Consider the following 15,166-nt stretch of genomic DNA (forward strand, 5'->3'; position numbering starts at 1 on the left):
TGAACTTTGACTGAGCTCTTCTGAGGGAGAGGGGAGGTAGTGCAAAGGAAGTGGGCCTGAACTGTTAAGGAACTGAATATTGGCTGCAGTTTTGAACCCAGCCTGAACCCTGTTTGTGAATTGCATTTCAATTTTGAGAGTGGAAGTGAATTGAGAATAAAGCACTTTGGTCTTAAGTCCGTATGGCAGTCTGGTTCTTTGCTGGAAACCTGTGAACCTAACAGGGCTGCCAGCCCCAACACCCCCCCCCCCCCCCCCAGAACTATGGACCCTTGAGTGCCTAGGAGGGAATATGTAAAGATGGCATAAATCTCGTCTGGAAGTTAGGTTAAAGTGTAACATGACAACATATTGCAATTGCAGATAATAAACATTTCTCCCAATGTATCCAACAAGCTTTGAAAGCTTAACCAACTGGCTGTTCAACATAGTAAACAGCCTACTGCACTGATGAAGACCAAGGATGCAGTGTAAGCAGCACACATCAAACAGATGGTATGTCTAGGCTGCTCAGAGAAATGATCAGTGCTTACGTCTTCTTTCACAATTTCCATGAGGCTGGGGGTTTAGTTGCCAAAAGCATCTATCCTTATTACAGAGAGGAAAGAAACAAGTAGAAATGGATACACTCTTCAGTAAGGTTTTTTTGTGCATTATTATTTTCCTCAAATATCCATATTGCTATTCTATGAAACCTTGTCAGCTTTTACAAATACCAAAAGATGTGACACACTATACAATTCAAGCACAAGACAATACTGTGCAAGGTTGTGAGAAAAGTTTATCATTAAGAAAAGGCTTGTAGGATGGAGACAAGTGTTTGATAAAGAGTGAGAATTCACTCCAGTGAGCATGTCTTGAAAACTAAAGAAAAACAAATGCATAATAAAAAAAAAATAACTACAAATTTTGTTTCCTTTATTAGCATAAAGATACATGTACAACTGTGCTATCCAACACATACTTGTACTCTTTGCCACATGTTGAATACACTATTTTTGTATCCCCGCAGAACCTTAAGAAGAATCTGGAAAGCTTAAATGGAAGCAGACCATTTTGCTTCAATTTTGTTCTCACCTGGGAGCGACCTTGGGAACTTTACAGACAGAAAGAAATAATGCAAGTCTCCTAAATGATCTGTAATGGGTCTCTATCCTTCTCAGATATTTCTACCTGGACCTTGTCCTCAAGTCGGACCATAAGAGAGTTACGCAGTTCCCTTAGAAAGCCCCGCTCTGTGTTACTGTGCTCACACAAGATCACACTAGTTCCCTCGGCCACAGCATCCAGCACCTCATGATGGGACATTTCACCTGTCAGGCAAGAAGAAAGACATGTTATGGTAGCATCAATGAACAGATGAGGGTCACAGTCCTGCATATCTTGTCATTGTATTTATTTATAGTATTGGTAACTCTTACCTTTTCTTGGAAACCAGAACTAGCTCACATTGTTCCTAGCATTACCCCGCACCTTAGTAAACAGGGCTCTAAATTAGTTGATACAGATGAACATTCTGAAGGGCACTTCCCTGGATTTATCTTAAAATAACCAGCCATCAGCCAGTCCTAAACTCCAGAAAGTATTCATCTGACATGCTTTACAGATTGTTAATCTACCTGGCACTCCCCCCCCCCCCCCCCCCCCCCCCGAGGACAGCCATAAAATGGTCGTTTTTTTTTTTTTTTTGTATTAATGGCCATGTGTTAATGTTGGCATTAGCGTGCAGCCATTTAATAAAATTACCATGTGAGCACTTACCAACACTCAATTAGCACCCGGAACTGTAGATGCACTTATTGGTTAGCACAAGAATGTCCACTATCCACCTAGGACATGCCCACTCCAAAAAAAAAAGTATTTCTTAGTGCACAGCTAGCACGCACACATTTTGGAGTTACTGCAGGACGCCTGAGTGTGTCCTGCAGTACTCCATTTTTAGCTGCATTAGGCATGTGTTAAGAGTATAATTTCTTTTTCTACCATAGACAGGGCATTATCCAGAATTACTCCCAATCATTGGAAGATCAGGTGAATGCAGTAGTTAAAAAAAGCTTTTAAAATCTGTGGAAGGTCCGTCATATTTGTCCATTTTTATACCATTCAGCCCTATATATATATATATATAGGGGTCTGGGACAAAAGAAATACATGCAGTTAACCAGAGCATGCACTTAACCGTTGTGACCCAAAGAAACTTGACATCTGATAAACATATGTACAGTACTGTTTATTATATGTACAGTATACATAAGTACATAAGTAATGCCACACTGGGAAAAGACCAAGGGTCCATCGAGCCCAGCATCCTATCCACGACAGCGGCCAATCCAGGCCAAGGGCACCTGGCAAGCTTCCCAAACGTACAAACATTCTATACATGTTATTCCTGGAATTGTGGATTTTTCCCAAGTCCATTTAGTAGCGGTTTATGGACTTGTCCTTTAGGAAACCGTCTAACCCCTTTGTAAACTCTACCAAGCTAACCGCCTTCACCACATTCTCCGGTCTCCGTTAACTTACGTTAGGCTTATTTGAAGTAATCAGTCATTGTACACTCTTGTGTCTGTGAGTTCTATAGACTACGTCTGCCAGACGGTAAAAACTGTCATAGCACTGACATCCAGTGGCCTCCAGATAGGCCCGGACGGTGCTGAGACTCTCCAGCGCTCTTGCAAAAGTGACAGGTTGTTGAATTTCGTCAGCATGTGCCTCGCTGCTCATTTCATCATCAGCCATTGCCTACGTGTAGGCGCATATCTGGACATCAGTGCTGTAGTCAGCTGTTTGTAGATCGTAATCAACAGCTACGTAGTGATGAAACTCCTCTTCAGTAACACCGGCTGGGATGTCAATAACCTGTTCATCTGACGCGTTTGCAACAGCTGCATCTGTTTCTTCCCTCTCCATATCCCTAACAAAGCTTGCCCGCTTGAAGCAGTTCACAAAGGTTGCCTGTGTACAGGGCCGTGCCAATGCGGTAAGCGAGGTAAGCACCGCAGGGGGGCGCCTGCCTATCAAGAGCGCCGCTGCGGTGCTGCCCCACCATACCACTTTAAATGTTTAATTTGGCGTGGGGCGGTGGGGGCGGTCTGCCCCGGGTGTCAGCAGCAGATGGGGGGGGGGGGGGGGGAGTGCTCCGCTCCCGCTGCTCCGCCTCCCACCTACCTTTAAAAAAACATTTTGCGAAGCCGAGTTGCAGGCAGCACCTCGCTTCTGCCCGGCTGCTTGTCAAACAAGTAAATCTCTTCTCATCATCGTCAGCTCTCACTGTGTGTCCCGCCCTCCTCTGAGGTAACTTCCTATTTCCGCGAGGGCAGGACACAGTGAGGCCCGACGATGAGAAGAGATTTACTTGTTTGACAAGCAGCCGGGCAGACCCGAGGCGCTGCCTGCAACTCAGCTTACAGCCCCCCCCCGTGCCTCCAGTAGCCCACATCTGCAGGCCAGACAGCCAGGTAGCATTTCATCATTTGTTTCTGTTCGGCTCGAAATTTCAGTCAGCTCATGGCCACCCCTCGTCCCCCAATTGCTTAGTGCACCTTGAAGAGCCCAGAGGATTTTTAAGCACTGTCTGGGATATAATTCTGCCTGATCAATCGGGAATATCGGAGTTGTATTTACCCATGACAAGAAATGCGACTCCCGCAGTATGGTATTATTCTAGGCTGGATAACAAATTCGATTCCTATAATAATTTTCGAGAAACCAATAATGAGCTAAACAACAGAATGAATTCACTCTGCTGCTGTTCGGTATCTAATGAAAGAAGCCAGGACAATGCGGAGGTTCCCCCCGAGGGGTTTAGCCACTGACCACTTTTTATTGTATTGGGATGAATACAATTAAAAGCAGTCAGCAAGAACACTGTCACTAAAAGAAATGCTTTCTTTACTTTCATCCGTCAGGGTCCCAGCTTGATCTTTTACAATATATTAAAAAAAAAAAAAAACTAATAAACACACAAGGTCAATACATTTATCGAATACTTTTTTTTCCCTCCTGAAATACCGTGGCAGAAGACTGGGAACTTAGCCAGGCGGCGCGGGATGAGTGGCCGCTCCATTATTCTGTTTCTAGCATTTAAAATGAATTCTTCATGGATCTAACAGGATTATTTTCAGCGTTTATCTACTAATCCATGCCTAAACAATTTGTATACTCAGTGTCAGGCACAACAGTAAAAGATTATATTTGAACAGCAATAAAACACATCTGAGAGAGTAGGAAAGTTTTTTTCAGAAGGCATTGGCTTTTCAAGGAGGTCTCATCGAAGGGGGGGGGGGAGTGTCTGTTCGGGGAGAACTCCAGAAGGAAGCAATGTCAGTTCAGGAAGGTCTCACGGAGGGGGAGTGTCTCTTCAGAAATGTCTCCATAAAGGAGCGATGTCTGTTCAGGAAGCTCTTACAGACGGGAGAGTGTCTCTTCAGAAAGGTCTCACTGACACAGCAGTCATGGCAGGTGTACTGTGCCCAGCAACGTTTACTGAGCTGTGGCACTGTGAGGAGATCTCAGGATTCTGCATCTCACCCTGATACCTGACCCCATTCTTCCCCAAAAGCAGCTGGTCCAGGAGAGGTCTAAGTGAGATTGCACACGCCATCTGCTAATACACAGGCAACTCGGCAGCAGTGTCCTCATTACTAGAACCTTCTTGTATCTCTGTTTGGATATTTTTTTGCTTCCACAACAATCAGAATCTTTTTTCTGTTGTTTTATTTTCTTAAAACCATTGAGTACTACTTTAAATTTTGGCTTTTGGATGAGAAGCTTTATTGATTCCATACATTTCCAATTTAAGTAAGCCCTTGATCAATATTAATGATCCTGTTCTCTATCTGACAGGTGAAGGCACTGAGGTTAGTCCTGCTCATCTGCTCTCCTCCCCCTCCCATAAAAAGTGCAGCTTACACCTTTCTCCCTTCAAATCCCACTCCCCAGCTTGTTTCTCCCCATCCCAAGCCCAGTTTGCCCAACATGTCTCCCCAACCTTCAGCCTTGTTTGTGCAGCTCTTCTCCCCAGCACCCCAAACCCAGTTTTCCAAACCCATTTCCCTCTACCCTGAGTGCAGGGTGTCTTCTCCCACTCTGCCCATTTCACCCCACCCTCAGCCCAGTCCTTCTCCCCCTAACCCAAGTCTAGTATACCCACCTCATCCCCCCTACACCCCAGGCCTTGCCAATCTCTCCCCACTCTGAGTCCCACCCATCTCCCCCAACCCAAGCCTAGTTTAATCAGCTTGTCTGCCCCCATTAAAGGATGGGCTCCAGATGAACTGGTCAGTGGTCACCCTCAGGCACTTCTGCAGCACTACTACCCATGCACAGGCAAGAAATGAAGAAGAAAGGAGGAAAGTAAATAAATAAATGGAAAGGAAGACCTGGAAATGGAGTTAAGAGGACAGATAGCAGCAGAATCAGGTACTGGGCCAGCATGATCAGAAAAACAAAGTCACCAGACAACAAAGGTAGAAAAAATCATTTTATTTTCATTATAGTGTTTGGAATATGTCCACTTTGATAATCAGGTGCTCAACGTTAAAAGTTTATATTTATTTACTTATGGTATTTTATGCTAGATGGGGGGGGGGGGGGGGAGGCACCAACTGATAGTCTGCAGGGGGGCACCAGAGACCCTAGGCACGGCCCTGCCTGTGTAACATGATTCCAGGCTTCTTTCTGCATATGTATGGAATCCAACAGTGATAGATTACGAGCCAGTTCAACAGCACATTCATCCTTGCCAGTCTGGTCATCCATAACGCTCATCAGACGACATAGCACAAGAGCCCAATAATGTTGTTTGAAATTGGCTATTATGCCCTGATCCACAGGTTGGATCAGAGAGGTAGTGTTTGGTGGCAGGAAGACCACCTTGACGTTAGACAGCTTGACATCATCACTGTGTGCTGCACAATTATCACAAAGCAGCAAAAACTGACGCTTTTGTGCCCGCATTCTAGTGTCTAACTTCTTTAGCCACTGCTTCCAAATTTCCCCAGTCATCCATGAATTTGCGTTAGCCTCGTATGACACAGGAAGTCGCTTAACACTCTTGAAGCAACAGGGCTGTTTGCTCTTTCCAATGACGAGTGGTTCCAACTTCTCACTCCCATCCATATTGCAGCAAAGGAGGATCGTCAGTCGGTCCTTCAATGTTTTACTTCCTGTAGTTTCGGCTTCCTTGAATGCAAGTGTTCCATCAGGAATCGTTCGCCAGTAGAAACCGTTTTCGTCAGCACTGAAAATGTCACGAGGTGCAAACTCGTTCAAGTTTGTCCCCATAGAAATTGATAGCGCCAAAAACGGGACCGAAGTACGGCATGCAGTTAAACAGAGCATGCACTTATCCGACGTGCACTTAAATGGAGTGCACTGTGTATATATATATATATATGGGGATTACCTAAAAAACGTTTAATAAAGTGCAGCTTCTACAAAATACAGCAGCAATGGTTATATTGGGAGGGAATAGATGGGACTGGTCCATCCACATCGTATAGGATCATGCTGCAGTGGTTGCTCCTTGCAAAGTGTATTCATTTTAAGGTGTGGATGTTTAATTTCCATGATTTGAGGGGGACAGAAGATTCAGTAATATATTCCTGTGAGAGTGCTATGCTCAAGATGTGGAAGTGAGAATGCAATCAGTGTAGAAGGCTAGTTTCAACCTCAAACTGAACTTTGTTGGGAAGAACTCCACAAATGTGGAAGAGTTTATCTTCTGACTTATGTCTGAGTCTTCTTATCTTCAGTTTCAGGTATATATGAAGGAGAGTCAATACATAAAAATGAATTTAAGTATAGAACCTTGAACTCTCTGCCACAGCCTACAGCATTAACAGATAGCCTCTAAAAGGCACAGCAGAGCCTAGTTCAGCCTTAACACTCACCCACCTTTCCCAACTCCTGCCCACCCTTAGCACATCTCTTCATTTATAGTCTTACTTATAGTCAATTATTCTAATTAGGATAACAAGAGGAGAATTTTCATTACTAACACTAAATACATCACACGATATACAATATATTCTTAAAGTTCTTTATCTTAATCTAATATTCATAGTACCCTTGAGAAGTTTTTATTAAACAACTCAATAATACTAAGATGCAGAGAACAGTCCAGCAGCGAGAAGGGTACAATCCAGTCTTTTCCACAGAGTATCACATATATGTTTATCTCCCAGTTGGCGAGAGGTTATATGTGTGCTCGATGCAAATAACTCCTAGCTCTCAGAGAACGAGTCCGTTCTCTTGAGGCTAGAGTAGCAGACTTGGAGGAGCTGAAGGAGACAGAGAAGTACATACAGGAAGCCTACAGGGATGTTGTAGAGAAGTCCCATCTCCAATCTGGCAGCCGCTGTGCTCCACTGGAGGAGGGAGGTCCTGGTGAGGATCACCTGGTCACTTGCCTGTTTGGTGAGAAGGTGGTGTACCTCATGTGTCATCTAGATAGGATTTTAGATAGTGAGAGGGAGGTTCTGGAAGCCAAATTTAGGGTCCCTTTTACAAAGTGTCGGTAAGCCCAATGCAGGCTTACCACATGCTAAATCTGAACTACCGCCGGTCCAATGTTGCTGCCAGCAGTAATTCCGGCGCACCAGAAAAAGAGGTTTTTTTCTAGCGCAACACTAACTCGGAAGTAATCGGGCATCGCTGTGTGCTGCCCAGTTACCACCTTGTTATCGCAGGAGCCCTTCCCACCACCTGAATGGGTGGAGGTAAGTGTTCCCTGCCACATGGCCATGCGGTAAGAGTTATCTTTATGCATGGCCATATTTCTTTGTGGGGCTGCGGTAAAAATAGCCCTGGCATTCGAGAAAAATGCCCCACCGCTACCACAGGGCCCTTTTTTCCACAGTTTAGTAAAAGGACCCATTAGGGTCTTAGGTAGAAAGCTTAAATCCAGCTCCTCCAGTGTAGCATTTTCAGAAACTCTCCATGTTCCAGGCGCAGAACCCAACAGGCAGGCAGAACTCCAAAGTCTCAATGGGTGGTTGAGATGATGGTGCAGAGACAGGAACTCATGATTCAGTGTGGAGTATCCTTAAAGGATACTACTGAAACAGGAACTTCAGGGAATCCCAATTGAGAGGTTTCAATAAAAGTGAAAGAAAGTAAAGGATGCAAATTATCCCCTTAACTTCAAAGCAGCCTGTAGAAGCAAGGAAAAAAACACAATCTGAAGTGTCCATATACAAATGTTAGAAGTCTAAAAAATAAGATAAGAGAGAGAGTTGGAATATATAGCACTAAATGAAGAGGTATATATAATTGTCTTCCTTCCACCAGGACTCTGAGATGCCTATCAATAGGACACTGTCAGGCTTATTTTCGAAAAAGAAGGGCGCCCATCATTCGACACAAATCGGGAGATGGGCGTTCCTCTCTCAGGGTCACCCAAATCGGCATAATCGAAAGCCGATTTTGGGCGTCCCCAACTGCTTCCCGTCGTGGGGAAGACCAAAGTTCCCGGGGGCATGTCGGAGGCGTAGCGAAGGCGGGACTGGGGCGTGCCTAACAGATGGGCGTCCTCGAGCGATAATGGAAAAAAGAAGGGCGTCCCTGACAAGCACTTGGGCAACTATACTTGGTTCATATTTTCTTACGACCAAGCCTCAAAAAGGTGCACGAACTGACCAGATGACCACCGGAGGGAATCGGGGATGACCTCCCCTGACTCCCCCAGTGGTGACTAATCCCCTCCCACCCTGATAAAAACTTTAAAAACTTTTTTTGCCAGCCTGAAATGTCATACTCAGATCCATCGCAGCAGTATGCAGGTCCCTGGGAGGGGAGGTATGTGTGTGTCAGCGGAGGCATAGCAAACGCGTGGACGTCCTTCTTTCAAACATTTTGGACATCCTGATGGCCAAATTTCAAGGGAGTGGAGTGGAGGAGTGGCCTAGTGGTTAGAGCACTGGTCTTGCAATCCAGAGGTGGCCGGCTCAAATCCCACTACTGCTACTTGTGATCCAAAATCCAAATAAATAAAGGGGGTGTCGAAGGCATAGCAGGCATGGACGTCCTTCTCACAAAAACATCCAGGTATGGACGTACTTCTCACAGAAACATCCACATTTTGGATGTCCTCAACTGCCGTTGCAGGGACGGAGGCATAGCGAAGGACGTCCTTCACCCATACTCTGAAAAAAAAAAAAAAAAAGACGTCCCTGACGAGCACTTGGACGTTTTCACCTGGACTTGTATTTTTCTAAGGTTGTAGATGGCAATTTGTTGTAGATGGCTATTATACACGCAGCTTGTCTGCATGTATGAAGCCGTCTTTGGCATACGCAGAGCAGCCACGCATAATGCTTGGCTGCTCTGCACTGGCTTCCCCTCCTTAGGAAGGAAATCGTGAGCAAATGAGCTAACAGTGAGCAGCTCATTTGCAAGCGATTTCCTTCATGCATGCCCATTCCTTTCCGAATCGCTAAGGGATCAGTAAGGGAAGGGCTTTTTCCATTCAGTTAGTGCATCAGTTAGTCCACTGCAGTGCCCCCTAGGGTGCCCGGTTGGTGTCCTGGCATGTCAGGGGGGCCAGTGCACTACGAATGCTGGCTCCTCAAATGACCAAATGACTTGGATTTGGTCGTTTTTGAGATGGGCGTCCTCGGTTTCCATTATCGCTGAAAACCGGGGACGACCATCTCTAAGGTCGACCATCTGTAAGGTTGACCTAAATGTGGAGATTTGGGCGTCCCCGACCGTATTATTGAAATGAAAGATAAGATGCCCATCTTGTTTCGATAATACGGGTTTCCCCTCCCCTTCGTGGGGACGTCCTCAGGAAAACATGGGCGCCCCATTCGATTATGCCCTTCCACGTTATCAGGGTACAAATGATATTGCAATAAGAGTAAATCAAATTGGAGGGGGGGGGGGGGGTTGTGCTATATGTCAAAGAGGGAATCGAGTCAAACAAAACAAACTTTCTACATGAAACGGATAGCAGCGTGGAATCCTTGTGGATAGAAATTCCATGTGTGAAAGGAAGGAGTATGCTAGGAGGGCTGTACTATCGTCTACCAGGACAGAATGAACAGACAGATGAAGAAATGTTTAAAAAAATGAAGAAAGCTGGCAAATTGGACAACATTATCGTAATGGGTGTTTTCAATCACCCCAATATGGACTGGTTAATTGTTACATCAGGGAGCGCTAGGGAGGTAAAATTCCTAGATGTAATAAATGACTGCTTCTTGGAGCAACTGGTTCAAGAACCGACTAGAAGAGGAGCTATTTTAGATCTAGTCCATAATGGAATGCAGGGCATGGTTCGAGAGGTAATGGTGCTGGATCCACTGGGAAATAGTGATCATAACATGATCAAATTTGAGCTGATATCTGGAGTGAAGTCACTAAGGAAATCTACTGTAGCAGCATTTATGTTTTATGTTTAAATCTTTTTTATTAATAGTAACAAAGCTTGTACAAATATACAAGGTATCCAACCAATACAAACTGATGGCGCTATAACTCAGATCGTCATACAAATTTTTCATTTTATCCCCCCCACTTCCCCTCTTCCCCTTGACCATCTCTCCTCTTAATTGTGTTATTCTTTTTATTATTGAATAAAGGAACATTGTAATACAAAAACGTAATGTGTGGCTTCTTAGTCCTTTAAACCATCTTTCACTTTCCCTCTGCCTCCCATCCCTCCCTTCTTCCTTACCCAAGTCCCAAATCCTCCCCCCCCCCCCCCCTTTTCCCGAAAAAACTTCTGCGTCTAGCCATGTGTCCATTAAAAGTTCAATATTCTACTTCTAGCTTGGGAGGTCATTGTATCAAGGAATGGGCTCCAGATGTTCTGAAATTGTCGTCCTGCCTGGGCTTTAAAGTCTGTCACTGCCATCCTTTCCATTCGCATTAATGCGATCATGCGGGCTCTCCACTGAGAACTGGTGGGGTAATGTCTGGTAATCCACTCAGATAAAATCACCTGTTTAGCCACTATGATAGACTTGGTCACAAAGGCTGTTAATCCTGCTGGGATGGGATGGACTAATATCAAATGTCCCAATAGTAAGCCTGGATCATACTTCCATCCTGATAACCACATTCCGGAGACACATTGTATTATATCCTTCCAAAATTTGCGTATACCTCTGCAGGACCACAACATATGCCCCAAAGTAGCCCCCGGCTCTTGACACTTAGGGCACTCTCCCCAAGGAGAGAGTCCCATGTGAAACGCCCTTCGGGGGGATATATACAACCTTAACGCCACCTTGTATTGTGTCTCCCAATGCGATACCATCATTGTCTGTTTTCGCATTGCAAGTATATGTGATTTGAGCTGGGACAAGGTAAGGTTCATTGGTATGTCTTGTTGCCACATGAGTAATAGCTTCTTGTAATCCAACTCTTCTGCCGTATCACGGATATGTCTATGGTGGAACCTAAGAGGCACCCCCTGCTGTGCTGTCAATGAGAAAGCCGAGGCCAATTCCTCTTGGACATCCCCAGCCAGGTCCTCCCATGATAAAGATTGTATATAATGTCTTAACTGGAAGTAGTGGAACCTGTCTGAGGGAGGCATTGCAAACTCAGTTTTTAGGACTTGAAAGGATTTTATCTTACCCTCTGGAGTGATTGCCTGCGTCAGATATTCCAGCCCATTCCGTTTCCAGCGGGCAAAAACTGGATAGAGGAGCCCTGGTTCGAAGGCAGGGTTTCCACAGATCGACAGATATGGAGTGGTTTTAGCTGAAAACCTATGTAGTTTACAGATCCATTTCCACACCGCCTTCGCGGATCCCATTATTCCAGATTTCTGCAGTATATATGGGGGTGGAGGTCCTCCAGTATGTAGATAATTACTGAAATGTAGGCCAGGAAACAATTGTAATTCCATTGATGTATTGGTATAGTCTTGCGTGCCTCTAAACCAGTCGTTCAAATGACGCATTCCACTGGCAATAGTCAAAAATTTTACATTTAATAGACCCAGTCCACCGTACTCTGTAGGAACACATATTGTGGAGAAAGGGAGGCGTGGTTTCTTCCCCTTCCATAAAAAGGATTGTACTATTTTTGTCAGTTTTTGCTCATCCCTCTTTGTTAGGTGGAGCGGTAATGTTTGAAAAGTGTATAGCCATTTAGGAGCGATAACCATGTTAAACAGAGCTATTCTCCCCATCAGGGAGAGTGGCAATACAGTCCAAGCAAGCAATTGTTTGTTTGTGTCCTGCATCAATCGCTGTACATTTTGTTCATAAAGGGTGGTCAAGTTCATAGGGATATTCACCCCCAGGTATTTTATGGAGGTTTGTGCCCATTGCAAGGGAAATGTCCCTTTCCATCCTGTTCGCACCTCTGGGGATGTTGGTAGTGCCACTGATTTGTGCAAGTTTAAACTGAAACCTGAAAAGCCCCCATAATCTTCTATTGTCTGGATTAGTGGTCCCAGTGTGTCAATGGGCTCTCTCAAGACCACTAGCAAGTCGTCTGCATATGCTAAAATTTTTATGTCCTGGCCTGCCAATGTGACCCCCCGGATATCTGAGGCTGAAGAGACTTTTCTTATCAGTGGTTCCAGGGATATCAAGAATAGCAAAGGCGACAGGGGGCAACCCTGTCTTGTACCTCGGTGAATCTGGAATTCAGGTTCTTTAACACCATTTACCACCACCCCTGCTCTCGGTCCGCTATATAGCGCCTGTATTGCTTGCATAAACCAGCCCTCTATGCCCATCTCTGATAATGTTGAAAACATGAAGTCCCATCCTACTTTATCAAAGGCCTTCTCTGCGTCTAAGCTCAAAATCAGTGTGGGCCTTCGGATCTGTTGGCTTGCTGCTAGGGCCATCAGGATTTTTCGTACATTGTGTACCGATTGGCGACCTCTTACAAAGCCCACCTGCTCCTCCCCTATCAGTGAAGGCAGGCATTGCGCCAGTCTTTCTGCCAACATTTTTGCTAATATTTTGGTGTCAACGTTGAGCAGTGATATCGGCCTATAAGATTCCACCTTATCCAGAGGTTTCCCTGGCTTCGGTATCAGTGTAATCAATGCCGAGTTGGCATATCTTGGGAAATTTTTTTTGTCCACTACTTCCTGATAGTAATCTAACAACGCTGCTAAAGCTTCTCCCGGTAACAGTTTAAAATATTCCCCGGATAATCCATCTGGACCAGGAGCTGACCATAATTTTAATGTTTTGATCACCCCTAGTAATTCTTGCATTGTTAATGGATTATTTAGACCTTCCACCTGTTCTACAGTTAATCTTGGAAGCCCTATCTTTTTCAAGTAAGTTCTTGTCGCCTGTTCTGTTGAGGGTGGTCCCGCCTGATATAATGCAGTAAAGTATTTTGTAAACGCCTGCCCTATGTCTCTGTTATCAGTGAGAATGTTCCCCTTAGGGTCTTTAATTGCTGTTATCGTCCTTGGGACTCCTGCGTTTTTTATTAAACGTCCTAGCATTTTGCCTGTTCTGTTACCAAACTTCTGTAATTTAAATTTATAGAACAGAGCTGATTTGAGTTCTTTTTCATGCAGTAAGCTATTCAATGCAACCTGGGTGGCCTTTAAAGTTTCTAAGTTACCTACTGTAGGCTGATGTAGGTGGACTCTCTTAGCTTTTTGTAATTGTCGTTCCAACCTTAAAATACCAATGGCCCTTTTTTTATTTTTAATGTGACAATATGCTATGATGGCCCCTCGTAATACTGCTTTAGAAGCGGACCAGAATAGCTCTGGTTGTGAATCTAGATGTACTTGATTATGTTCTAGGTATTGGGCCCAGGTCTTTTGTATATGGGTTCGTAAATGTTGATCTTGGTATAACTGTGCTGGAAATCTCCACCCTCTCCCCCCCCTATCATCCTTTGTGAATGCAAAGTCCACCCACACTAATGAGTGGTCTGTTATCTCCTCAGGCCCAATAGTTGCTGATTTCACTGCATAAAATAGCGAGCGGGCCACCATTACATAATCAATCCGGGCAAATGTCCCGTGCGCTCTTGATCTGTGTGTGTAATCTTTATCTCCCGGGTGGTGAATTCTCCATGGGTCTACCAGGTCAAGAGTCCGATTAAACCCCTGAAATTCTTTAGCTCTTGTTCCCCTGTAATGAGAGGTTAGCATATTTGAGCAGTCTTGGCGTGGGTCAATTACTGCGTTAAAGTCTCCCACAACTACTAGGTTTCCCCCTCCTTTCTGTAAACATTTCCCAGCTAGAGATTTGAAAAACGTAGCTTCATAGTTGTTGGGCCCGTATAAGACCAATAATGTAAATTCTTTCCCTGGGAGCCACACATTTAATAGAATATATTCTCCTTGGGCCCCTTTTTCTAATATGGTTGCTCTGTATGGGAGCCCCTTTCTAAACAGGACCGCAACTCCTCCTTTTCTACTCTGTGACGAGGCCGCGAATACCTCACCAACCCACAATTTTTGCAGTTTAGAATGTTCTTTATCTGTTAGGCGTGTCTCTTGCAAGCATGCTATATCTGCTTTGTGTCTTTTTAATGCTGTGAGAATCTTGGCCCTCTTGATCGGGGTGCTAATGCCTCCCACATTCCATGTTATTATCCTAGTGGTCATGATTCCTGTCTTCCCTGTTCATGGCGGATGTTCTTCTAAATGTTCCCCCTATTCCACCTCTACAATGAGTATTTCCCCAGCTCCAAGATTGGGCGTTAAACCTCATAGTTACCTTAGGGGTTAGTTCTGCCCATTCCCAATTTGCACTATATCTTCTCGCATGACACATAGCTATTCCCATGATGTTTATGATTGTCATTCTTATTCCCCCCCCGAAACCCTCCCTCCCTCCCTTCCTCCCCCCCCTTACTACCATCCCTTCAGCCATCTTCCCAGGCACTAACCTGGAATTTAGCAAGAGATCACCTGGGTTACTGAGAGCTTCCCACCCCTTTTATGTGGAAATTGTACTTACTGCCTCTATAATGTTCTATTCCTCGCTCCCCCGATGCTACTGATATGTTCTCACTCTTTCTTTATTATGCCTTGTTCTGTTAAACTGGATCTCGCTTTTTCAGGGGACTGGAAAGTTTCCCATCGTCCTTGATTTAGTATTTTTAGAGATGCAGGATATTGGAGAATAAAACGCATTTGTTTTTGGGCCAGCAATGAGCATATAGGGTGAAATTTCCGTCGTTGTTCCTGGACTCCCGCTGAATAATCTTGGAA

At 44.7% G+C, this 15,166-nt stretch overlaps 1 protein-coding gene across 1 annotated transcript in view; it reads right to left on the minus strand.

The window, feature by feature from the left end:
- Positions 1-897: 897 nt before the first annotated feature.
- The window catches only part of NIF3L1 (NGG1 interacting factor 3 like 1), a 64,941-nt gene continuing 50,672 nt past the window's right edge, over positions 898-15,166 (minus strand). The window contains exon 7 of the mRNA XM_030209217.1: positions 898-1,313. Coding sequence (XP_030065077.1) covers positions 1,129-1,313 — 185 coding nt within the window. The 3' untranslated portion in view covers positions 898-1,128. The remainder of the gene's footprint in view (positions 1,314-15,166) is intronic.

This window comes from Microcaecilia unicolor, chromosome 7 (genome assembly GCF_901765095.1).
Source record: "Microcaecilia unicolor chromosome 7, aMicUni1.1, whole genome shotgun sequence".
In the NCBI taxonomy this organism is placed as follows: Eukaryota; Metazoa; Chordata; class Amphibia; order Gymnophiona; family Siphonopidae; genus Microcaecilia; species Microcaecilia unicolor.